Source organism: Caenorhabditis briggsae (assembly GCF_000004555.2).
Source record: "Caenorhabditis briggsae complete genome, chrIII, whole genome shotgun sequence".
Lineage (NCBI taxonomy): Eukaryota > Metazoa > Nematoda > Chromadorea > Rhabditida > Rhabditidae > Caenorhabditis > Caenorhabditis briggsae.
In genome coordinates this window covers 7,683,257-7,709,870 of record NC_013490.2, presented here as the reverse complement: position 1 = coordinate 7,709,870, position 26,614 = coordinate 7,683,257, and the positions used below count along the sequence as shown (strand labels likewise).

General features: G+C 43.3%; 1 protein-coding gene across 1 annotated transcript in view; it reads left to right on the top strand.

Moving 5' to 3' along the window:
- Cbr-dig-1 overlaps window positions 1-26,614 on the top strand; it is a gene marked incomplete at both ends in the record, with an annotated part of 49,033 nt that overhangs the window by 7,325 nt on the left and 15,094 nt on the right. The window contains 21 exons of the mRNA XM_045244028.1: window positions 19-1,100; window positions 1,136-1,410; window positions 1,470-3,406; window positions 3,442-3,876; window positions 3,939-6,110; window positions 6,134-6,568; window positions 6,667-8,016; window positions 8,198-9,502; window positions 9,547-11,150; window positions 11,195-13,436; window positions 13,494-14,798; window positions 14,850-15,251; window positions 15,386-15,820; window positions 15,867-17,815; window positions 17,872-19,867; window positions 19,926-20,795; window positions 21,421-21,981; window positions 22,059-23,306; window positions 23,535-24,053; window positions 24,109-24,543; window positions 25,052-25,486. Coding sequence (XP_045096001.1) covers window positions 19-1,100; window positions 1,136-1,410; window positions 1,470-3,406; window positions 3,442-3,876; window positions 3,939-6,110; window positions 6,134-6,568; window positions 6,667-8,016; window positions 8,198-9,502; window positions 9,547-11,150; window positions 11,195-13,436; window positions 13,494-14,798; window positions 14,850-15,251; window positions 15,386-15,820; window positions 15,867-17,815; window positions 17,872-19,867; window positions 19,926-20,795; window positions 21,421-21,981; window positions 22,059-23,306; window positions 23,535-24,053; window positions 24,109-24,543; window positions 25,052-25,486 — 22,992 coding nt within the window. The remainder of the gene's footprint in view (window positions 1-18; window positions 1,101-1,135; window positions 1,411-1,469; window positions 3,407-3,441; window positions 3,877-3,938; window positions 6,111-6,133; window positions 6,569-6,666; window positions 8,017-8,197; window positions 9,503-9,546; window positions 11,151-11,194; window positions 13,437-13,493; window positions 14,799-14,849; window positions 15,252-15,385; window positions 15,821-15,866; window positions 17,816-17,871; window positions 19,868-19,925; window positions 20,796-21,420; window positions 21,982-22,058; window positions 23,307-23,534; window positions 24,054-24,108; window positions 24,544-25,051; window positions 25,487-26,614) is intronic.

The following is a 26,614-nucleotide window of genomic DNA, read 5'->3' as shown; positions in this document are numbered from 1 at the left end:
TTAAATTCGAAATTCCAGCAACTCTCCGATGGTCCACTTCTCCGAATCATTGACATTCGCAAAACGCTCAACGCAAAATGTCTCGCTGAAAACCGCGGAGGACTCAAGGAAACTGACCTGATTGTATTTGTGGCTGGACCTGGGACTGCTCCAGAGAATATTCAATTGACTGCCAACAAGCCAACAACGATTTCTGTACAATACGAAGTTCCATCAATTCCAAACGGAAACATCAGCAAGTACATCATCTACTACACCCCACTCGACGATCAAGATCCGAACCATCAACTTGGGCAAGTTCAGACTAAACCAATCAATGAATGGCTGAATGTTCATGACCTGAATGATGGTGTAGAAGGACCAAGAAAAGTAGATATTAAGGACTTTGTGAATACTGACACCGCCTACGCTGTAGTCGTTCAGGCAATCAATGACGATGGACCAGGACCGTATTCCAATCAATACACAATTAGAACAATGTCAAGAGCTCGTGAAGGTCCGCCAGTTGAACTTCGTGTGGAACCAGATGGTCAAAGATCTGCAGTAGCTCAATGGAAGGAACCAACGACTTCTGATGTTCCACCAATTGGATATGAAATCTATTATGTTAGAGGAGACAAGAGTGTTGAAGAGGATGATTCAGCAGGATTAAATGATTGGATTAAGATTTCAATCGACGATCCATCGAAACTCACACACAAGATTCAGAATCTTCTCCTTCCGGATACCGACTACGTATTCAAGATGCGAGCCATCTATCCCGATGGACCAAGTGTATTCTCTGAACCATGTATCATGAAGACTCTTCCAGATGGAAGTGCTCCATACATTCAGATTTCAACAGGAGACAACGGAGTCGAGGGAAGCACCACCATCAACATTCTTCCAGGATCCCAAATGACAATTGCATGTAACGCCACTGGAGTTCCATTGCCACAAGTCAAATGGATTAAGGCTGGAAACTACGAAATCGATCCGAGTAGAGTGGATGCTGATAAGAATCATGCCCAATTTTCCCTTCAAGTTGGCAATATCACAGAGGATACCACATTCAATTGCGTTGCTCAAAATCCATGGGTCATGCGAACTGGACTATCAATGTCAATTTGATTGAAGGATTGGAACCCAATTGGAGAGACGATTTTGTGACTTCAAAGTCAGATGGAGGACAAATTGTTTTGGTTTTCAACGACGAATTGCCAGAATACTTGAAACCTCCAAACGAATGGACGATTCAATATACAGATGATGCTGAACAACCAAAAGATCAATGGGAAACGATTCCATCAGGTGGAGCTCCACTTACGAGAGTCGAAGTTCTAAATATGAATCCAGGAACCTATTATTATTTAGTTGTAGACAATCCAGAGAAAGGAATTCAGACTCCAACTTTGGTTGTTATGACACCAAGTGAGTTTCAAAACAAAATCTTCATCAGACCTAAACCTAAAAGCCTAAACTTCTTGCAGAGCCACCATCTGACATTCGCTTCGGAAAGAACAACGATGATGAGCAAGTGGTTGACTTCAAGCCAGCTATCACTTCTGAACCAGTCAAGGAATATACTATCAGCGTTTGGCCATCTAGCGATCCGACCAATGTGAAGAAGTTCACAACTCCAGCCGACGTGACCAGTGGAGTAGTTGTAGATGGTCTGGACCCAGATACAGAGTACAATATACAGGTGGCAGCAGAATTTTTCGAGGGAGAAGAGATTGCCAGTGAGCCGATCACTGTGAAAACTCCACCAAGAGATGTCTCCTGTGAATGTGAGCATGCATGCACCTTCGAACTCAATGAGGATGATGGTACTTTGGAACCAAAATGCTATTGTCACGATGGATTCCATCTAACATCTGATGGAAAGGGATGTGAGAGAGATGAGGAGGATGACGCCACGTCACAAGCTGTGCTTCAAGTGACACCTCCATCCATCACTACAAAAGTGGCACCAGAAGAACTGCCAACTGGAGAACCCGAAACAACTTCAGGAACAATTTCGCCGATTGTAGGACCAGATGGAAAACCGCTTCCAGTTGATAATAAGGGAAGACCCATTGATAGTGCTGGTAAACGAATTGAAATATATGAAAATGGAGATCCAGTGGCTCCAGATGGAACGACTTTGGAGAAGAATGACAAGGGAGAATGGATTTATCCATTAGTTGATAAAAATGGAAAACCACTTCCAGTTGATGAGAACAATAAGCCAATTATTACTGCTGTCGATGAGAAAGGAGATCCATTGATTGAATCAGAAGACGGTGCATTTGTCACTTCCGATGGAAAGCCAGTTGAAGTTGATATTCTCGGAAGACCATTAGATAAAGATGGAAATCCATACAAAACAAATGAGAATGGACAGTTCGTAGTTGCTGATGTGGATGGAGCGGATATGGAAGAAGAAGATGACGAGAAACCACCAGTTATTCCATTTTATATCATTGAAGTAGACGATGACGGAAAGTATTTGGATGAGGAAGGAAACGAACTTCCATTGAATGAAGATGGAGAACCAGTGGATGAGGATGGCAACAAACTTGAAAAGAATGGAGAGGGCAAATATGTAAAACCAAAGAAAGCAGAAGATACACCACAGCCAACCAAGATCACAATTGTGTCTCCTGATGGTACTCCATTGCCAACTGATGCCAATGGATCGCCAATTGGATTAGATGGACATCCTATTCCAACTGATTCAAGTGGAAGACCATTAGCTAAGGATGGATCTCCACTCCCAACTGACAATCAAGGAAACTACGTTATCCTCCCAGCATCAAGAGATGAAGACCAAGCCCCAGCAACTGATGAAGCTGGAAGAGTCATCTACCCAATTTTACTACCGGATGGAACGTTATTGGCAACTGATTCCAGTGGAAATTATGTCAATAGACATGGCGATATTGTCGAGAAAGATGATGATGGAACTCCAATGGGACCTGATGGACAGGTACTACCCACTGATGCTTCTGGAAACTATGTCTACCCAGTAACTGGTCCAAATGGAGAGGTTCTTCCAACTGATTCAAACGGAAAGCCGATTTATCCAGTTCGTGGACCAGATGGAACACCATTACCAACTGATGCTTCTGGAGCTATCATTGGACCAGACGGAGAACCAATTCCAACTGATGCCAGTGGAAAACCACTTTCCAAGGATGGATCTCCACTCCCCGTAGACAACCGAGGAAACTATGTCGTTCTTTCAACTGAGAGCGACGTGACAAAAACTCTTCCGACTGATGAGGCTGGTATGCCAGTTCATCCAATCGTGAAACCAGATGGAACTCTTCTTGCAACTGATTCCTCCAATAACTTTATAACTGAAAATGGGGACATCATTGAAAAAGATGAGGAAGGAAGACCGCTTGGACCAGATGGGCAGGTGATTCAAAACCTCTCGAATGTTTTTTTTTTAGTTTGAAATTTTCTTAATTTTAGATTCTTCCCACTGATGCAACTGGAAATTACATCTATCCAGCAGATGGACCAGATGGACAAGTCTTACCAACTGATTCTACAGGAAAAACTGTTTATCCAGTTCGTGGACCTGATGGAACCCCACTCCCAACTGATGCCTCTGGAGCTGTTGTTGGACCAGATGGAGAGCCAATTTCTACTGATTCTAGTGGAATTCCCCTTGACAAAGACGGCTCACCACTTCCAACGGACGCATCTGGAAATTACGTTCTCATACCCACTGATGAACCTGTGACCAAGAGTTATCCAACTGATGATTCTGGAGTTACAGTATACCCAATTGTTAAACCAGACGGAACTCCTTTTGAAACCGATTCTACTGGTGTATTCGTGACCGATGATGGACAGGCAATCGAGAAGGATAGTGATGGAAAACCTCTCGGACCAGACGGACAGGTACGTTGTTGTGGTTTCTTTATAACTGATTCTGGTGATTTGTTCATGTTAAAATTGTTCAGGTTCTCCCCACGGATGCATCTGGAAACTACATCTACCCAAGTATTGGACCAGATGAACAGCCTGTGCCCACTGATTCACTTGAAAAAAGTGTGCATACAGTTCGCGGACCAGATGGAACCCCACTACCTACAGATGCTTCTGGAGCTGTAATTGGGCCAGATGGAGAAGCAATTCCAACTGATGGGGAAGGTGCACCATTGAACAAAGATGGATCCCAACTCCCTACAGATAATAACGGAAATTACGTTCTTGTTCCAATCGGAGAAGATGATTTCAAGACTGTGCCAACCGATGAATCAGGAAATGTCATCTATCCAATCGTCAAACCAGACGGAACTCTTCTATCTACTGATTCCACAGGAAATTATCTCACTGATGCTGGAGAGGTTGTTGAAAAAGATGACAATGGTAAACCATTAGGACCAGATGGTTCAGTTCTTCCAACCGATGCTTCTGGTAATTACGTCTATCCAGCTGCATCTGAGAGTCAAGTTTTCCCAACCGATGCTTATGGAAAACCAATTCCAACGATTATTGGGCCCGATGGAACCCTATTACCAACAGACGGGCTTGGATCTGTTGTTGGACCAGATGGTGTACCAATTATTACTGATCAAACTGGAACTCCACTTGATAAGGATGGTGCTCCACTTCCAACAGATGATTCTGGAAACTACGTTTTCATTACAACTCAACACCCGACTGATGAGGTTGTTACACCAATCACAAAGCCAGATGGAACTCCATTGGCTACAGACTCTATTGGAAACTATGTGAACGACAACGGAGATATCATTGAGAAGGATAATGAAGGAAGACCACTTGGACCGGATGGAACTGTTTTGCCAACTGATGATTCTGGAAACTATATATATCCAGCAACAACAATCGATGGTGAACTTCTGCCTACCGATTCGGCTGGAAAGACAATTTATCCAGTCAGAGGACCCGATGGAACACCTCTTCCTACTGATGCTTCAGGTATACCCGTTCGTCCGGATGGTGAGCCGATTCCAACAGACGAGAATGGAACACCTTTAGCTAAAGACGGTTCACCACTCCCAACTGATAATAATGGAAACTACATCTACGTGCCGGATGACGTCGAAACCAAAGAACTGCCAACGGAAGAAGTTGATCATGTAGTTCATCCAATCGTTAACCCTGATGGTACCCCACTTGGAACTGATTCCAGCGGAAATGATGTGACATTCACTGGAGAGGTGATTCAAAAAGATGATGATGGGAAGCCGCTTGGCCCAGACGGATCCGTACTCCCAACCGACGATTCTGGAAACTATATCTATGCAGTTGTTGGACCTGATGGACAAGTATTGGCCACCGACGATTCTGGAAAACCAATCTATCCAGTCCGTGGTCCAGATGGAACCCCACTTCCAACTGATGCTTCCGGTGCCGTCATTGGACCAGATGGAGAGCCAGTACCAACCGATGCCAGTGGCAAACCACTTTCCAAAGACGGTTCCCCTCTTCCAACTGATGCTTCTGGAAACTATGTTCTCATCCCAACTGAGGAAGACACCACCAAAACTCTTCCAACTGATGAGGCTGGTTTGGTTATTTACCCAATCGTAAACCCTGATGGAACCCCGCTTGCAACTGATTCGACTGGAGCGTTTGTGACACAAGATGGAAGTACCATTGACAAAGATGAAGATGGTAAACCACTTGGACCAGATGGTTCAGTTCTTCCTACTGATAACTCTGGAAACTACATCTATCCAGTGATTGGACCAGACGGGCAACCTCTTCCAACGGATTCTTCTGGAAATCCAATTTATCCAGTACGTGGACCTGATGGAACCCCTCTTCCAACCGATTCCAAAGGAAACGTCATTGGACCTGACGGGGAACCAATCCCAACTGATGCAAGTGGAAAACCAGTTGCTAAGGATGGATCACCGCTTCCAACTGACAACCAAGGTAACTACGTTCTTGTTCCAACAGTGGGAGAAGTCACTAAAGCCTTACCAACAGACGATGCCGGAAACGTTATCTACCCTATTGTCATGCCAGATGGAACACTTCTTACCACTGATTCCACTGGAGAGTATGTCACGGATAACGGACAAATCATTGAGAAAGATGATGAAGGGAAGCCACTTGGACCAGATGGACAGGTGAGTGAAACCCTCTTGAATGTATTTTTTGTATGAAATTTTCTTAATTTTAGATTCTTCCCACTGATGCAACTGGAAATTACATCTATCCAGCAGATGGACCAGATGGACAAGTCTTACCAACTGATTCTACAGGAAAAACTGTTTATCCAGTTCGTGGACCTGATGGAACCCCACTCCCAACTGATGCCTTTGGAGCTGTTGTTGGACCAGATGGAGAGCCAATTTCTACTGATGCTAGTGGAATTCCCCTTGACAAAGACGGCTCACCACTTCCAACGGACGCATCTGGAAATTACGTTCTCATCCCCACTGATGAAACTGTGACCAAGAGCTACGCAACTGATGATTCTGGAGTTACAGTATATCCAATTGTCAAACCAGACGGAACTCCGCTTGCAACCGATTCTACTGGTGCATTCGTGACCGATGATGGGAAGACAATTGAGAAAGACAGTGATGGAAAACCTCTCGGACCAGATGGACAGGTAATGAGTTTAAAGACTGTTTTCTATCTAAGACACTTATCTAGGGCAAAATCTATCAAAGGCTCTATCTTATCTAAGGCTCTATCTAAGGCACTAAGGCAATCAAACGTATCATACCGAAAGACTACAAAAAGGTCACATTGCAGAATCTTCCAACTGATGATATCGGAAATTACATCTACCCAGCTGTTGGCCCAGATGGACAAGTATTGCCGACTGATGCTTCTGGAAAACCAATCTACTCTGTACGTGGATCAGATGGAACTCCACTTCCAACTGATTCCGAAGGAAACGTCGGACCTGATGGAGAACCAATTCCAACAGATGCCAGTGGTAAACCACTTTCCAAAGACGGGTCCACACTTCCAACTGATGCTTCTGGAAACTATGTGCTTATCCCAACTGAGGAAGAAACCACCAAAGCTCTTCCAACTGACAGTGTTGGTAATGTTATTTATCCAATCATCAAGCCAGACGGAACACCACTTGCTACAGATAGTTATGGGTCTCATGTAACCGATGAAGGTCATGTAATTGAGAAGGATGACGAAGGTAACCCGGTCGGACCTGATGGGTCCGTACTTCCAACTGACGAGTCAGGCAACTATATCTACCCAGCTGTTGGTCCTGATGGGCAAGTATTAGCCACTGATTCGACTGGAAAGACTGTTTATCCAGTTCGTGGTCCAGACGATACCCCACTTCCAACTGACGCTTCTGGAGCTGTTATTGGACCAGACGGAGAACCAATTCCAACTGATGCCAGTGGTAAACCACTTTCCAAGGATGGATCTCCACTTCCAACTGACAATCAAGGAAATTATGTTTTTGTTCCATCAGATGAGGACACAACTAAAGTTCTCCCAACTGATGATTCTGGAAATACCATTTTCCCAATCGTGAAACCAGACGGAACTCCACTCAGCACAGATTCCACTGGAAACTTCATAACTGAAAACGGGGAAATCATTGAACGGGATGACAACGGAAAACCAATGGGACCTGATGGACAAGTTCTTGCAACTGATGATTCTGGAAACTACGTCTATCCTGAAAGTGGAACTGTTGAGCAAGTGCTTCCTACAGATGTTTCACGAAAACCAGTTCATCAAGTCATTGGACCAGATGGATTTCCACTTCCAACTGATTCAGCTGGAAACGTCATCGGACTGGATGGAGAACCAATCCCAACTGACTCTGATGGTGTTCCACTGTCTAATATTGGACTTCCTCTTCCAACAAACAGCGATGGAGAGTACATCACTTTGCCATCTGATTCTGGAGAGACGAAGGCAAAACCAATGGACGATGAAGAGAACGACGTGTATCCAATCACAACAGCCGATGGAACTCCACTTGCAACAGACTCTACTGGATCATTTGTTACTGATGATGGAAAGATTGTCGAGAAAGATGACGATGGAAAGCCAATCGGACCAGATGGACAGGTATATATTAAATATCTTGTTAAACATTTTATCAGTAGGTTGAACAGATTTATTCTAGATTATAGATTCAAACAAAATTCAAATTACCCATTCTAAAATCAAAAGTTTAAGCTGTCGTTCATATAATAGTTATTCAAAAATAATAAACTATTTAGAAATAGCTAAATTATAAAAATTGAAGGTACTTCCCACTGACGACTCTGGAAACTACGTGTATCCAGCTGTCAGACCAGATGGACAAGTATTGGCCACTGACGATTCTGGAAAATCAATCTATCCAATCCTCGGACCTGATGGAACTCCACTCCCAACTGACGCTTCCGGAGCAGCTATTGGACCAGATGGAGAGGTGATTCCAACCGATGCCAGTGGCAAACCACTTTCCAAAGACGGTTCTTCTCTTCCAACTGATGCTTCTGGAAACTATGTTCTTATCCCAACTGAGGAAGACACCACCAAGGCTCTTCCAACAGATGAGGCTGGTTTGGTTATTTACCCAATCGTAAACCCTGATGGAACCCCGCTTGCAACTGATTCGACTGGAGCGTTTGTGACACAAGATGGAAGTACCATTGACAAAGATGAAGATGGTAAACCACTTGGACCAGATGGTTCAGTTCTTCCTACTGATAACTCTGGAAACTACATCTATCCAGTGATTGGACCAGACGGGCAACCTCTTCCAACGGATGCTTCTGGAAATCAAATTTATCCAGTACGTGGTCCTGATGGAACCCCTCTTCCAACCGATTCCGATGGAAATGTCATTGGACCTGATGGGGAACCAATCTCAACTGATGCAAGTGGAAAACCACTCGCTAAGGATGGATCACCGCTTCCAACGGACAACAATGGACACTACATTCTCGTTCCAACAGGAGACGATACAACAAAGGCTCTTCCAACGGATTCTGAAGGAAATGTGGTCTACCCGATCACGAAACCAGATGGAACTCCACTTGGTACCGACTCAACTGGAAAGTTCATCACTGAGGAAGGACAAGTTGTAGAAATCGATGAAGAAGGAAAACCAGTTGGCCCTGATGGAGCAGTCCTCCCAACGGATGCTTCTGGAAATTACATCTATCCAGCTGTCGGACCAGATGGACAAGTCTTACCAACTGATTCTACTGGAAAGACTGTTTATCCAGTTCGTGGACCTGATGGAACCCCACTACCAACTGATGCTTCTGGAGTTGTTATTGGACCAGACGGAGAACCAATCGTAACCGATTCTAGTGGAATTCCACTCGACAAAGATGGTGCTCCACTTCCAACTGATGCATCTGGAAACTACGTTCTTGTTCCAGCTGGAGAAGAAGTCACTCAAGCTCTTCCAATTGATGTTTCTGAAGTTGTCATCTCTCCGATTATTATGCCAGATGGAACACTTCTTGGAACTGATTCTACTGGGGCTTATGTAACCAACGATGGCCAAATTATCGAAAAAGATGATGAAGGTAAACCAATTGGACCAGACGGAAAGGTTGGTTGATTTCTTACGATTGGCAGGAAAATTTAAAATTTCAGGTTCTTCCAACTGATGCGTCAGGTAACTTTATCTATCCAGTTGTTGGACCAGACGGACAAGTCCTACCAACCGATGCTTCTGGAAAACCAGTTCATCCAGTTCGAGGACCGGATGAAACACCACTCCCAACAGATTCCGAAGGAAACGTCATCGGACCAAATGGAGAGCCAATCCCAACTGATGCAAGTGGAAAACCACTCTCCAAGGATGGATCTCCTCTCCCAACTGATAACAATGGGAACTACATTCTTGTACCATCAGATGAAGAAGTTACCAAAGCATTGCCAACGGATGACTCTGGAAACGTTATCTATCCGATAACCAAACCAAACGGATCTCCACTCCCAACTGACACCAATGGCGTATTTGTAACCGAGAATGGCGATGTTATTGAAAAAGATGAGGACGGAAAGCCACTTGGACCAGATGGAGAAGTTCTACCAACGGACGCCTCCGGAAATTACATCTATCCAGAAAATGGACCAGATGGACAACCGTTACCAACAGACTCTGAAGGCCAAAATGTAGAGCCTGAAAGCCCTAGTTCTAGTCCAGATAGTCAGATGTTGCCAACCGATGCTTCTGGAAAGACTATATATCCAGTGCATGGACCAGATGGACTTCCACTACCTACTGATGAGAGCGGAGCAGCTATCCGCCCAGATGGAGAGCTGATTCCAACTGATGAAAGTGGAACACCGCTTGCTGATGATGGTTCCCCATTACCTACGGATGACGCCGGTCACTTTATATTTGTTCCAAGCCCTGAAATTGCTACTACCCCTGAGGATGCTGGACCGTCTTATATCATCCGCCCAGTTGTCAGACCAGACGGAACTCCACTCTCAACTGATTCTACCGGAACTTATATCACAGACGATGGAGAAGTGATTGAGCGAGATGACGAAAGAAAACCATTAGGACCAGATGGATCAGTTCTTCCGACTGATGATGAAGGAAATTATATCTTTGTTACTTCCGAACAACCAACTGAGGAAACTGCCCTCGTCGCAACGCATACTCCAATCACTAAGCCTGATGGAACAATTTTGGGAACCGACTCTAGCGGACATTTCCTGACTGAAAATGGAGATATTATTGCGAACGACAATCAAGGTAGACCAATTGATATCGACGGACAAGTTCTACCAACAGATGCTTCTGGAAACTACGTCTATGCTGAGAAAACAACACAAGGAGACACCGTTTTCATTCCGACTGAAGTCGTTCCAATTGCACATGAAGAACCAAACTGTGACAAAGTCGATGGACGTGTTGAAACTCTTCTCTTAGTTGTCGAGAGCTCTCACACAAGTGCTCCATATCTGGATACTCTCAAGAAACTCATCAAGAATCTTTTGCTCACAACTCCAAGGGAGTTCCTTCCGAAAATTGGAACGATTATTTACAGTGGCTCTAGTGAGATCACAGTTGATATCGGAGATTACGCAGACTTCAAAGAACTTTATGATTCTACGAATGAGATTCGAGAAATCTCAGGAACTCCGGATATGACGAACGCGTTGTTTACGGCAAGAAATGTTCTTAGTGGAATCAATAGAGGAGAAACAGTGGTTATTCATTTTTCGGCATCCCCAATGAGGTAAGCATCGCAAAAAGTAGGAGTTCATGATTAATCTTTTTCAGAACAAGCAGTAAAGCGAATACGGACAGACTACGTGCTCTTCCGAAAACTCGCCTTGTTCATTTGGATGAACAACAATGGGCAAATGATCCAAACGCTGTGGATTTATTGAGAAGCTATCTCTGTATCCCAACTGATGGTGAGTTTTCAGACTCGAAATTCTCGATGAAGCTACTTTTTTTTTCAGTTCCAAGCCCATCAATGCTCCCAACGGATGCTAGCGGAAATCTAATTGATGTTTCAACTGAGGCACCAGTTACAGATGGACCACCAACGGATGCAGCTGGATTTGTGATCTACCCGATCGTCAGACCTGATGGTACTCCACTTGCAACCGATTCAACCGGTGTCTTCGTTACTGACGATGGAACTGTTATTGAGAAAGATGATGAAGGAAAACCGATCGGACCAGATGGAGAAGTTCTTCCAACAGATGCTTCCGGAAACTACATTTATCCAATTATTGGACCTGATGGACAGCCACTGCCAACTGACTCAAATGGTAATCCGATCTACCCAGTTCGTGGTCCAGGCGGTACTCCACTACCAACTGATGCTTCCGGAGCTGTGATTGGACCAGATGGAGAGCCAATTCCCACAGATTCCAGTGGAAAACCACTCGCAAAGGATGGATCTCCCCTTCCAGTAGACAATCAAGGAAACTATGTTCTAATCGCTACCGAAGAAACTGTTAGAGAAAGTTATGCAACGGATGAAACCGGAAATGTGATTTATCCAATTATCAATGCTGATGGATCCCCAGTGCCAACAGATTCTGAAGGAAACTATATTACTGCTTCTGGAGAAGTCATTGAAAGAAATGAAGAAGGAAAACCATTGGGACCAGACGGATCAGTTCTTCCTACAGATGCTTCTGGAAACTTCGTCCATCCAGCAGATTCTGAGGAATCAGCTACTGAAACTCCAATTATCACTCATGGACCAGATGGACAAGTAAGTTTTTTTGTGATGACAGTTTCAATTTCTGTTTTTTTAAAGGTTCTACCAACTGATGCTTCTGGAAAGCCAATATATCCAGTTCGTGGACCGGACGGAACCCCACTACCAACAGATGCTTCTGGAGCTGTTATTGGACCAGACGGAGAACCAATCGTAACCGATTCCAGTGGAATTCCACTCGACAAAGGTGGTGCTCCACTTCCAACTGACGCATCTGGCAATTATGTTCTTGTTCCAACTGAAGATACTACAAAAACGGCCCCGACTAATTCTGAAGGAAATGTTGTTTATCCAATTACTAAACCAGATGGTACCTCGCTTGGAACTGATTCAACTGGATCATTCGTTACGGATGACGGTCAGACAATTGAGAGAGATGAAGATGGTAAACCACTGGGCCCAGATGGCCAAGTTCTTCCAACAGACAACTCTGGCAACTACATCTATCCTAGCACCACACCAAATGAGCAAACACTCCCAACGGAAGGTGCATTCACTCACTATGAAGTCCGTGGTCCTGACGGAACACCTCTTCCAACTGATGAATCTGGAAACGTCCTTGATCTGGATGGAGAACGTATTCCAACAGATTCCACGAGTGGCATTCCACTTTCCAAAGATGGATCTCCTCTACCACCCGACAATGATGGTAAATATATTCTTGTCCCAACAGAAGAGACCATTAGGAAGATTCTGCCAACGGATGAAACTAAGGAAGAAACAGTTTATCCAGTTGTACAACCGGATGGAACTCCTATGGGAACTGATTCAACTGGAAACTATGTGACTACTACCGGAGAAATTATTGAAAAAGATGGTGAAGGAAAACCACTTGGTCCAGATGGATCAGTTCTTCCAACCGACGGATCTGGTAATTACATCTATCCAGCAATTGGGCCAGACGGTGAACCATTGGCCACTGATGCATCTGGAAAAACCGTGTATCCGGTACATGGATCAGATGGAAGTCCGCTTCCAACTGATGCTTCCGGTGCCGTCATTGGACCAGATGGAGAGCCAATTCCAACAGATGCGAGTGGAAAACCATTGGCTAAAGATGGATCCCCACTTCCAACTGATGCTTCTGGAAACTATGTTCTTATTCCATCAGATGAAGAAACTACCAAAGCTCTTCCAACTGATGATTCTGGAAACGTTATCTATCCAATCACTAGGCCAGATGGAACTCTATTAGGAACAGATTCATCAGGAAACTTTGTAGCAGATGATGGTCAGATTGTGGAACGAGACGAGAGTGGAAAGCCGATGGGTCCAGATGGACAGGTATGTCATTTTTAACACTTTGAACATAATACTCCTATAACTCATAACTATTTTCAGGTTCTTCCCACTGACGACTCCGGAAACTACATCTATCCAGCAGTCGGACCAGACGGTCAAACATTAGCCAATGTTTCTACTATTCAACATGTGTATTCAGTGCATGGATCAGATGGATCTCCACTCCCAACTGATGCTTCTGGAGCTGTAATTGGACCAGACGGAGAACCAATTTCTACGGATGCTAGTGGAATTCCACTTGACAAAGACGGCTCACCACTTCCAACTGATGCATCTGGAAACTACATTCTTGTTCCAGCCGGAGAAGATGTTGTGAAAACTCCACCAACCGATGGAAATGGAGTGATTATCTATCCGATTGTGCAACCTGACGGAACCCCACTCAAAACTAATTCAGACGGAAACTATGTTACTGCTACTGGAGATGTGATTGAGAGAGACGAAGAAGGCAAACCACTTGGACCAGATGGATCACTACTACCTACAGACGATTCTGGAAATTATATATATCCAGCTGTCGGACCAGATGGACAACCTTTGGCAACTGATTCCACTGGAAAAACAGTTTATCCAGTTCGTGGTCCAGACGGTACCCCACTTCCAACTGACGCTTCTGGAGCTGTCATTGGACGAGATGGAAAACCAATTCCAACCGACGCCGATGGCAAGCCATTGGGTAAGGACGGATCCCCATTGCCAACCGATAACCAAGGAAACTATGTGCTTGTTCCAACTGATGAAGACACGATTGAAACTCTCCCAACGGATGAGTCAGGAAACGTTATCTATCCGATTACCAAGCCAGATGGAACTCCTCTTGGAACCGATTCCACTGGTAAACTTGTCACCGATGACGGACAAGTTGTAGAAATCGATGATGAAGGAAAGCCTGTTGGCCCCGATGGAGCTGTCCTTCCTACTGACGCTGCCGGAAATTACATCTATCCGTTTGTTGGACCAGACGGGCAAGTCTTGCCAACCGATGCTTCTGGAAAACCAGTTTATCCAGTTCGAGGACCAGATGGAACACCACTCCCAACTGATTCCGAAGGAAACGTCATTGGACCAGATGGAGAGCCGATCCCAACAGATGCTAGTGGAAAACCACTTTCCAAGGACGGATCCCCACTTCCAACTGATGACAATGGAAACTATGTTCTTGTTCCAACTGGAGGAGATGTTACCGAATCTCTTCCAACTGATGACAGTGGAAACGTTATCTACCCGATCACCAGACCAGATGGAACACCACTAGCGACCGATTCTTCAGGAAACTTCATAGCTGATGATGGTCAGATTGTTGAAAAAGATGAGAGCGGAAAACCAATGGATCCAGATGGACAAGTAAGCGTTCTTTGTTTCAAATTAAGTTAAATTCATCACGTCCTGTTTCAGGTACTTCCTACTGATTCATCCGGCGCATACATCTACCCACAAATCCTGACGGACGAAGCAAGCACTCTGAAACCATCCTATCCAGTGCACGGATCCGATGGAACTCCACTCACAACTGATGCTTATGGAGCTGTTATTGGACCAGATGGAGAACCGATTCCAACTGATGCTAGCGGAATTCCACTTGACAGAGATGGATCTCCATTACCAACGGATGACGAAGGAAATTATATTTATGTTGCAACTGATATTCCAACCGAAGAAACAACTGACAGCCCAATAGTAATCACTAGACCAGATGGAACTCCACTTGGAACTGATTCAACTGGAAACTTCATTACCGAAAACGCCGATATCATTGAAAAGGATGATGAGGGAAAACCAATTGGACCAGATGGACAGGTAAAGGGTTTTGAACGATTTGTTTGTACTGCTTTCGAACGATAGTGGAAAATAGATGATTATACAGCTTTATTTTTAAACACTATCAAAACTCTGTTATTTCATTATAGATAATCAGCGTTATAATTTTTCAGGTGCTTTCCACGGATTCAACTGGAAACTACATCTATCCAGTGATTGGACCAGACGGACAAGTATTGCCAACCGATTCTACTGGAAAGACTGTCTATCCAGTTCGTGGTCCTGACGGTACCACACTTCCAACTGACGCTTCTGGTGCTGTAATTGGACCAGATGGAGAACCAATTCCAACCGATGCCAGTGGCAAACCACTTTCCCAGGATGGATTCCCATTGCCAACTGATAACCAAGGAAATTATGTTCTTGTTCCAACTGGAGAAGATGTTACCAAATCTCTTCCAACTGATGATTCTGGAAACGTTATCTATCCAATCACTAGACCAGATGGAACTCCACTTGGAACTGATGCTTCAGGAAACTATGTTACCGATGAAGGAGAGACCATCGACAAGAATGAGGATGGCAAATCAATTGGACCAGATGGACAGGTAACAATTTCATCTCATATGTGCATATGATTTATTTATTTTCTAGATTCTGCCGACTGACGCCACAGGAAACTACATTTATCCAGTTGTTGGGCCAGACGGACAAGTCCTACCAACCGATGCTTCTGGAAAACCTATGTATCCAGTTCGTGGATCAGATGGAACTCCTCTCCCTACAGATTCAGACGGTAATGTAATTGGACTTGACGGAGAGGCGATTGCTACTGATTCGAGCGGAAAGCCTCTTTCTAAGGATGGATCCCCACTTCCAACTGACACTTCTGGAAACTATGTTCTTGTTCCCACTGATGAAGAAACCATCAAGACTTTGCCAACTGATGATTCTGGTAATGTCATACATCCGGTGACTAGACCTGATGGCACGCCATTGGGAACGGACTCTACTGGAGTATTCGTTACTGATGATGGACAGGTGGTAGAGAAAGATGAGGATGGAAAACCAATTGGCCCAGATGGATCTGTACTACCAACCGATGACTCAGGAAACTACATCTATCCAGCTGTTGACCCAGATGGACAAGTATTGCCAACCGATGCCTCTAGAAAACCAATCTACCCTGTACATGGAGCAGATGGAACTCCACTTCCAACTGATTCCGACGGAAACGTTATCGGACCTGACGGAGAACCAATTCCAACGGATGCCAGCGGCAAACCACTCGCCAAAGATGGATCTTCACTTCCAACTGATGCATCTGGAAACTTTGTTCTTGTTCCATCCGATGAAGTTACGACTAAAGTCCTCCCTACAGATTCTGAAGGAGCTGAAGTATACCCAGTAATCAATCCAGACGGTACTCCGCTTGCCACTGACTCGACAGGAAAGTTTGTTACTGAAGATGGGCAAATCATTGAAACGGACGAAGAAGGAAAACCAGTTGGACCCGACGGCCAAGTTCTCCCAACTGATGCTTCAGGAAACTACATCTATCCAGTTGTTGGACCAGATGGACAAGTATTGCCAACTGATTCCAATGGAAACCCTATTTATCCCGTATTTGGTCCAGATGGAACCCCACTATTAACTGATGCTACTGGCGCTGTCATCGGACCAGATGGAGAACCAATTCCAACCGATGAGAGTGGAAAGCCACTTTCCAAGGATGGGTCCCCATTGCCAACTGACAACAACGGTAACTACGTTCTTGTTCCGACAGGAGAGGATACAACAAAGGATCTCCCAACTGATTCTGCAGGAAATGTGGTCTACCCAATCACGAAACCAGATGGAACTTCACTTGGAACTGACTCAACTGGTAAGTTCATCACTGAGGAAGGACAAGTTGTGGAAATCGATGACGAAGGAAAACCAGTTGGTCCTGATGGAGCAGTTCTCCCAACGGATGCTTCTGGAAACTATATTTATCCAGCTGTCGGACCAGATGGACAAGGCTTACCAACTGATTCTACTGGAAAGACTGTTTATCCAGTTCATGGACCTGATGGAACTCCTCTTCCGGCTGATGGCTCTGGAGCTGTCATTGGACCAGACGGCGAACCAATTTCTACTGATGCCAGTGGAGTCCCCCTTGATAAAGATGGATCTCCACTTCCAACCGACAATCAAGGCAATTATGTTATTCTGCCTTCTGATGATAAGAAAGGACCAACTAAATGTGATATTGCTCATTCTTTATCTGATGTCATCTTTGTTCTTGTCAATGATGGTGACGGCTCGCAAAACTATGAACAATTCCGAAAGACGGTTGTTGGATTCTCGAAAAAGGTCGACATGTCTCCAGATGTTGTTCGTCTGGCTGTTCTCTCTGTCGGCAGTGAAATCGCTGTTCCACTTCCACTTGGAGGATATCAAGAGAAGGAACATCTCAACTCGATTTTAGCTTCATTCCAGCTTCCACCAACCATTGGAACCGAAATTCTTTCACCAGTCGAAGCTGCCAACCAGCAATTCTCCAGCTTCCCAAGAACAGGAATCTCCAAAATGGTTGTTATTTTTGCCGATAACGAAGAAAGGTAAGCTTTGTAACAGAAGCAAAAGTTATTGAAGTTATCACGATCCATTTTTTCAGAACAACACAAATCGGAGGAGCGACATACGTCACAGTCAAGTATGGAACAACCCCAAAAGAAATCATTGGCACATTGACTGAAGCTTGCCAGAAAGGAACTGTTGATATTGTTCCAGATGACACAAAACAAGTAATTGACAATACAGTTCATTCGACTTCATCCACTCCTGTGATTGTTGATCAAAGTGGAAAACCGCTTCCAACAGATGCAACTGGAAACTATTTGGATAATAACGGAAATCCGATCGTTATTGAAAGTAATGAACCAACTGGACCAGAAGATCAGAAGTTGAGTAAGAACGAAAAAGGAGAATGGATTTATCCATTGGTTGATAAGTCTGGAAAACCAATTGCTACTGATGAAAATGATAAGCCAGTGATTACTGTAATTGACAACGATGGAAATGAATTATCAAAGAATGATGATGGAAATTGGATCGATTTATCTGGAAATGAAATTGATACAGATGAACTTGGAAGACCATTGGATTCAGAAGGAAAACCATATGAATTTGATAATGATGGACGTGTTGTTATTGTTCCGGAAGTAGAAGAAGATGCAACTCCAGCTATTCCATTTATTATTGTTGATGGAGAACCAATTAATGAAATTGATGGACAATACACTGATAGTGATGGAAATGTCATTGAAACGAATTCTGATGGATTACCAATTGATGAGAATGGACAAGTACTTCCAAAGAACCAAGATGGAGAGTATGTGAAGCCAAAGACTGTTGGAACTACACAAGCATCAATTGTATCTCCTGATGGAACTCCACTTCCAACTGATGCTTCTGGATCTGTTATCGGATTAGATGGAGCACCAATTCTAACAGATTCTAGTGGAAAACCATTGGCTAAAGATGGATCTCCACTTCCAACTGATAATCAAGGACGTTATGTTCTTGTTCCAGCATCTAAAGACACCTTCGATAGTACATTGCCGACAGATTCAGCAGGAAATGTTATCCACCCTGTTGTCAATCCAGATGGAACACTTTTGTCTACCGACTCATCCGGAAACTTCATTACCCAAACTGGTGATATCATTGAGAGAGATGATGAAGGAAAACCAGTGGGGCCAGATGGTTCAGCTCTTCCAACAGATGCTTCAGGAAACTACATCTATCCAGTTGTTGGACCGGATGGACAAGTTTTACCAACTGATTCCAATGGAAACCCTATTTATCCCGTATTCGGACCAGACGGAACCCCACTAACCACCGATGCTTCAGGAGTTGTGATCGGTCCTGATGGAGAGCCAGTACCAACTGATTCGAGTGGAAAACCATTGGCCAAAGATGGATCACCACTTCCCAAAGATGCTTCTGGTAATTACGTTCTTGTTTCAACTGATGAAGATACCACCAAAGCACTACCAACTGATGAGGCAGGAAATCTTATCTACCCGATCACGCGACCAGATGGATCACTTTTCGGAACCGACTCGACTAGTGAACACATCACAGACGATGGACAATTAATCGAAAAAGACGAAGATGGAAAACCAATTGGTCCTGATGGATCAGTTCTTCCAACTGATGCTTCAGGAAACTACGTGTATCCAGCTGTTGGGTCAGACGGCCGAGTGTTGCCAACCGACGCTTCTGGCAAGCCAATCTATCCAGTTCGTGGACCCGATGGAAGCCCACTTCCAACTGGCGCTTCCGGAGCTGCAATTGGACCAGATGGAGAACCAATCCAAACGGATGCCAACGGAAAACCATTGGCTAAAGACGGATCTCCCCTGCCAACTGATGTCTCTGGAAATTTTGTTATTGTGTCATCAGATGAAGTTTTAACAAAGAGTGCACCAACTGATTCTGAAGGAAATGTCATTTATCCAATCACTAATCTAGATGGAACTCCACTTGGAACTGATTCTTCGGGTGCTTTCGTCACTCAAGATGGAACTGTAATTGAGAAGAATGAAGATGGAAAACCAGTCGGACCAGATGGACAAGTAAGTGACTACACTTTTTCGATTATAGAGGTATGCATTGAATTAGACTCAGAAATTATTTCTAAAATAATATGCATGAAAGTTTTAGGTTCTGCCAACTGACGATTCCGGAAATTATATCTATCCGGCTATTGGACCAGATGGACAAGTTTTGGCAACCGACGCTTCTGGCAAACCGATCTATCCAGTGCGTGGACCAGACGGTACCCCACTTCCAACTGATGCTTCTGGCGCTGTCATTGGACCTGATGGAGAACCGATTCCAACTGATGAGAGTGGAAAGCCACTATCCAAGGATGGATCCCCATTGCCAACTGACAACAACGGAAACTACATTCTTGTTCCAAGAGGAGACGATACAACAAAGACTCTTCCAACTGATTCTGAAGGAAACGTGGTCTACCCAATCACGAAACCCGATGGAATTCCACTTAGAACTGATTCAACTGGAAAGTTCATCACTGAGGAAGGAAAAGTTGTGGAAATCGATGAGGAAGGAAAACCAGTTGGCCCCGACGGCCAAGTACTCCCAACTGATGCTTCTGGAAACTACATCTATCCAGTTGTTGGACCAGATGGACAAGTATTGCCAACTGATTCTACTGGAAAGACTGTTTATCCAGTTCGTGGATCTGATGGAACACCATTGCCTACTGATGCTTCTGGAGCAGTTATTGGATCAGACGGAGAACCAATTCCAACTGATGCTAGTGGCAAACCACTTTCCCAGAATGGATCCCCATTGCCTACTGATAACAATGGAAACTATGTTCTTGTTCCAACTGGAGAAGATGTTACCAAAGCTCTTCCAACTGATGATTCTGGAAACGTCATCTATCCAATCACCAGACCAGATGGAACTCCACTTGGAACTGATGCTTCTGGAAACTTTGTTACCGATGAAGGGGAGAGCATTGACAAGAATGAGGAGGGAAAACCAATTGGACCAGATGGGCAGGTAAACGTATCATTTGAAAAAGTTGCACATAACTATTAGGTTGGCAAGAGTGACTCCGAACTTTTTTGGGCAAAAAACTTATTGTAAATTCAGAATCTTCTACCACAATTCAAAATGTATTGATCATCTATACTAATAACTTCATGCCAACGCGCACGGAGAGAATGGATGGCTCAATAGAAGATCTCCTCCGGGTGCGATGCGAAATACGCGTTCATCTATTTCCTAGTCCTATCTTTGATCTTAAAGTGTTCCTCAGTCAGCCAAAGAATGTTGCTTCTTTGAGTCAGATCTGATTCGACGACTCTCTTCAAAAAATCATCATCAAAAGATTGAAATTGTTGTCCATCACAACCTAGGCCCTCAAAGTTTTCATCACAGCTTTTGAATCTCTTAAACCAATCACCGACTTGCGTATTGGACAGAGCTATACAGACCAAATACTTCAGACAATGTAAAGAATGATTCTGGGCTTCTTCTGTTTAAAGTTGTAGCAAAAATATGCTCGCACGAGTAACTTTGGTTAATGCTTTGCAAACAAAGAAAACCGTGTTCGAGGTCAAACTTGCTAACCAGTTACTTTTGAATACTGTTTTTTTGTACACATTAAATTTGAATATTTCAGATCCTGCCAACCGATGCTGACGGAAATTATATCTATCCGGCTGTTGGACCAGACGGACAAGCATTGCCAACGGATACTTTTGGAAAAACTGTCTATCCAGTTCATGGATCTGACGGTACACCACTTTCAACCGATGCTTCTGGAGCTGTCATTGGACCAGATGGAGAATCAATTCCAACCGATGCCAGTGGGAAACCACTTTCCAAGGATGGATCCCCACTTCCAACTGATGCATCTGGAAACTATGTTCTCATCCCTACCGAGGAAGACACCACCAAGACTCTTCCTACGGATGATTCTGGTATTGTCATTTATCCAATCACAAGACCAGATGGAACTCCACTTGGAACGGACTCGACTGGTGCTTATGTTACTGATGATGATCAAGTCATTGAAAAGAACGAAGATGGAAAACCATTTGGACCAGATGGTCAGGTACTTCCAACTGATGCTTCTGGAAACTACATTTATCCAGTGACTGGATCAGATGGACAAGTTCTCCCAACTGATTCTGGTCTTCCTGTGATTGTTGATCAAAGTGGAAAACCACTTCCAACAGATGCATCTGGAAACTATTTAGATAATAATGGAAATCCTATCGTTATTGAAAGTAATGACCAACTGGACCAGAAGATCAGAAGTTGAGTAAGAACGAAAAAGGAGAATGGGTTTATCCATTGGTTGATAAGTCTGGAAAACCAATTGCTACTGATGAAAATGATAAGCCAGTGATTACTGTAATTGACAACGATGGAAATGAATTATCAAAGAATGATGATGGAAATTGGATCGATTTATCTGGAAATGAAATTGATACAGATGAACTTGGAAGACCATTGGATTCAGAAGGAAAACCATATGAATTTGATAATGATGGACGTGTTGTTATTGTTCCGGAAGTAGAAGAAGATGCAACTCCAGCTATTCCATTTATTATTGTTGATGGAGAACCAATTAATGAAATTGATGGACAATACACTGATAGTGATGGAAATGTTATTGAAACGAATTCTGATGGATTACCAATTGATGAGAATGGACAAGTACTTCCAAAGAACCAAGATGGAGAGTTTGTGAAGCCAAAGACTGTTGGAACTACACAAGCGTCAATTGTATCTCCTGATGGAACTCCTCTTCCAACTGATGCTTCTGGATCTGTTATCGGATTAGATGGAGAACCAATTCCAACAAATTCTAATGGAAAACCATTGGCTAAAGATGGATCTCCACTTCCAACTGATAATCAAGGACGATATGTTCTTGTTCCGTCCGATGACTCCACCACAAAAACACTTCCAACTGATGAGACTGGAAACACTATTTTCCCAATCACAAGACCAGACGGAACACTTCTTGCAACTGATTCAACTGGAGAACATGTTACTGACGATGGACAAGTAATCGAAAAAGACGAAGAAGGAAAACCAATTGGTCCTGATGGTTCAGTTCTTCCAACTGATGCCTCCGGCCATTACATTTATCCAGCTGTTGGGCCAGACGGTCAAGTATTGCCAACCGATGCCTCTGGAAAACCAATCTACCCTGTACGTGGACCGGATGGAGCTCCACTTCCAACTGATTCCGAAGGAAACATCATCGGACCAGACGGAGAACCATTTCCAACGGATGCCAGCGGCAAACCCCTCTCCAAAGATGGATCTCCATTCCCAACTGATGCTTCCGGTAACTACATCCTTGTTCCAGCAGAAGAAGAAACCACTAAGACTCTTCCAACTGATTCTGAAGGAAACTTGGTTTATCCAATCACAAGACCAGATGGAACCCCACTAGGAACCGACTCAACTGGTGCTTTTGTCACTCAAGATGGTAGTGTCATTGAGAAAGATGAGGATGGCAAACCAGTCGGACCAGATGGACAGGTAATTGTTTGGAAACGCTTTGAAAGTTGACTTTACCGGGGGTTTTTGATATTGACTTGAGAACTAGGTCATTCTGTTTCCTATGTTTCATTTAAAGATGCATTTAAAAATGGATAGCGGAAGCCTGCTTTTAGTTAACTAAACGTTGCTTATATTTGTGTCAATTCTTTTGTTTGGATGAACGTCCTTGTTTTTGAGTCATGAAAGAATATTTCCTGTTATCTTCTCTGGAAGGAAAAATTTTCTACTGCGGTCCCAAAAAAGCAAGAATCTCCAAGACAATTTCATTCGCAAACTATTACGAAATACTTAATTCAGGTACTTCCCACTGATGACTCAGGAAATTACATCTATCCAGTTGTTGGACCAGACGGACAAGTATTGCCAACTGATTCCACTGGAAAGACTGTTCATCCAGTTCGCGGACCAGATGGAACACCGCTTCCAACTGATGCTTCTGGAGCAGTTATTGGACCAGACGGAGAACCAATTCCAACCGATGCCAGTGGCAAACCACTTTCCCAAGATGGATCCCCATTACCAACTGATAACGAAGGAAATTACGTTCTTGTTCCAACAGAAGACGATTCAGCGAAGGCTCTTCCAACTGATGATTCTGGAAACGTCATCTATCCAATCACTAGACCAGATGGAACACCACTTGGAACTGATGCTTCAGGAAACTTTGTTACCGATGAAGGGGAGAGCATTGACAAGAATGAGGATGGCAAACCAACTGGACCAGATGGGCAGGTAAACATCATTTCTGAAAACTATTTGTGGAACACATTTAATTTGAATATTTCAGGTCCTGCCAACCGATGCTGACGGAAACTACATCTACCCAGCAGTAGGACCAGATGGACAAGTCCTACCAACAGACGATTCTGGAAAACCTGTGTACCCAGTTCACCGATCTGACGGTGCTCCACTTCCAACTGATGCTTCGGGAGCTGTTATTGGACCAGACGGAGAACCAATCCCAACGGATGCCAGCGGCAAACCACTTGCCAAAGATGGATCTCCATTGCTAACTGATGCTTCCGGCAACTACATCCTTGTTCCGTCCGACGAAGAAACTCCCAAAGCTCTTCCAACGGATTCTGAAGGAAATGTCGTTTATCCAATCACTAATCCAGATGGAACTCCACTTGGAACTGATTCTTCTGGCGCTTACGTATCTCAAGATGGAAGTGTCATCGAGAAAATTGAAGATGGAAAACCAGTTGGACCAGATGGACAGGTAGGATTTTAAAAATTATCACCACTTTGAAAACTTATATTGTTGATTAATATACCGTATTTTCTCTAGTATGTAGAAGCCCATCCTCCGAAGTGCTTAAAAAAAATAGAAGCCCACTTTCTAACAGAACTTCGTACAGTGCAGATCGCCTATTCGGTTATTGCAGGCATTTTCTTTCTTTTTAAAAAAATGTTTCTAATGATTTCCGTTTTTGGTAATTTTCTGAGAAGGCGGTTGAAAAAATAGAAGCCTATGGGTTCCGATTAGAGAAAATACAGTAAGTAAATCTTGACTCGCAATTAGGAAAACTTCTCAAAGGTTTCTTTTGAAAATGTTCACAACAGCCCTCGAAAGATTGGTCAACTGTTTGATTCGAGATGTATGGGTTCCTGATCAATAGTTATTTCTTTGAATATAGTGTATAATTTGAGTCATAGCGTTCTGCGAAAGTGCCGAAGAACAAGTATATTCAAGAGAATATCGGAAGATTACAAAATACTTGTTTCAGGTACTGCCAACTGATGCCTCAGGAAATTACATCTATCCAGTTGTTGGACCAGATGGACAAGTATTGCCAACTGATGCTACTGGAAAGACTGTTTATCCGGTTCGTGGACCTGATGGAACACCATTGCCTACTGATGGCTCTGGAGCGGTCATTGGACCAGATGGAGAACCAATTCCAACGGATCCAAGCGGAAAACCTTTGTCTAAGGATGGATCTCCACTTCCAACTGACGCTTCTGGTAACTACATTCTTGTTCCAGCAGAAGAAGAAACCACCAAGACTCTTCCAACGGATTCTGAAGGAAATGTCATTTATCCAATCACTAATCCAGATGGAACACCACTTGGAACTGATTCTTCGGGTGCTTTCGTCACTCAAGATGGAACTGTAATTGAGAAGAATGAAGATGGAAAACCAGTCGGACCAGATGGACAGGTATGTCGTCGTGACAGGCAAATGTTTTTAAAGTTATCGATTCATGAGCTATGGTCCATATAACGTATTTTCTCTAATAGAAGTTTGTGCAGTTCAGTTCGTATACTCGGTTATTGCAGACATTTTCTTTCCATACTTGCAAAATCAGGGCCCGGGTTCTCCAAATTTCAAAAAAAAATTGAAATTTCAAACATTTTTTCAAAACTTTTTGTGAAAAAATCCTTTTTTATGGACACTCATTTTGAAATTTTTTTCACGACCGAAAAATTTTCCATTTTTTTCTATTGACCCCAAAAATTTTTTCGAAAAGACAGGAACATTTTCTTCTGAAAACCCGGGCCGAGACGGGCCGGGCCTGGCCGCGCCGGCCCCTGAAAATTCTGTAAAAAGCCCGGCCCGGTTCAGCCCGTTGCAAGTATGATTCTTTTTTTTTTAAGTTTGGTAATTTCCAGAGAATGAGGTTGGAAAATAGAAGCCCATGAGCTTCAGTTGGAGAAAATACGTATGTAAATTAATTTATTGGACTTTTTTTCGTTTTAAACATTCTTCCTGTTAATTTAGCTATTATTCTAGTTTTGAAAATCATTAGAATTAGAACTCTCATAGAAACAAAACACTGGCAGGAATGACTCCCAAGTGTTACCCTTGAAAAAATTGAGACCTAGAAGGTTGGAAAGAGCGTGAAAAGTTATTTTAGAATCCAAAAGGAATAGTTGGTAACAATTTTTTTTTGGGGAGTTATGGCCCAAAACGTACCAAAAAATGGCTATATTTTCAAAAAATCATAACTTTGTCTGTTATTGTTCGTTTGTTCAGATTTAAAAAACAGTGAATAGACATCTTATTGATCTTTTGGAAAAAAATTTTTTGATTTTTTTCTCATTGATTGGATTATTGATTTTTTGAAAAAAACGAAAACATTTTCAATATCTCAAAAATCCCAAGTTAACTTTTTTTCTTGTTATGACCATTGAACTCAGCACGTTTGATTTACTATAGAAACATATCAATACCCCGGGGGAAATTTTACATGCATTTACATGTGATTTTTACATGCATATAGTTAATTTAAAGTGCTTAAAATATTATTCTGCAACATAGAAAGACAATTATTCGAATGCCGTAATA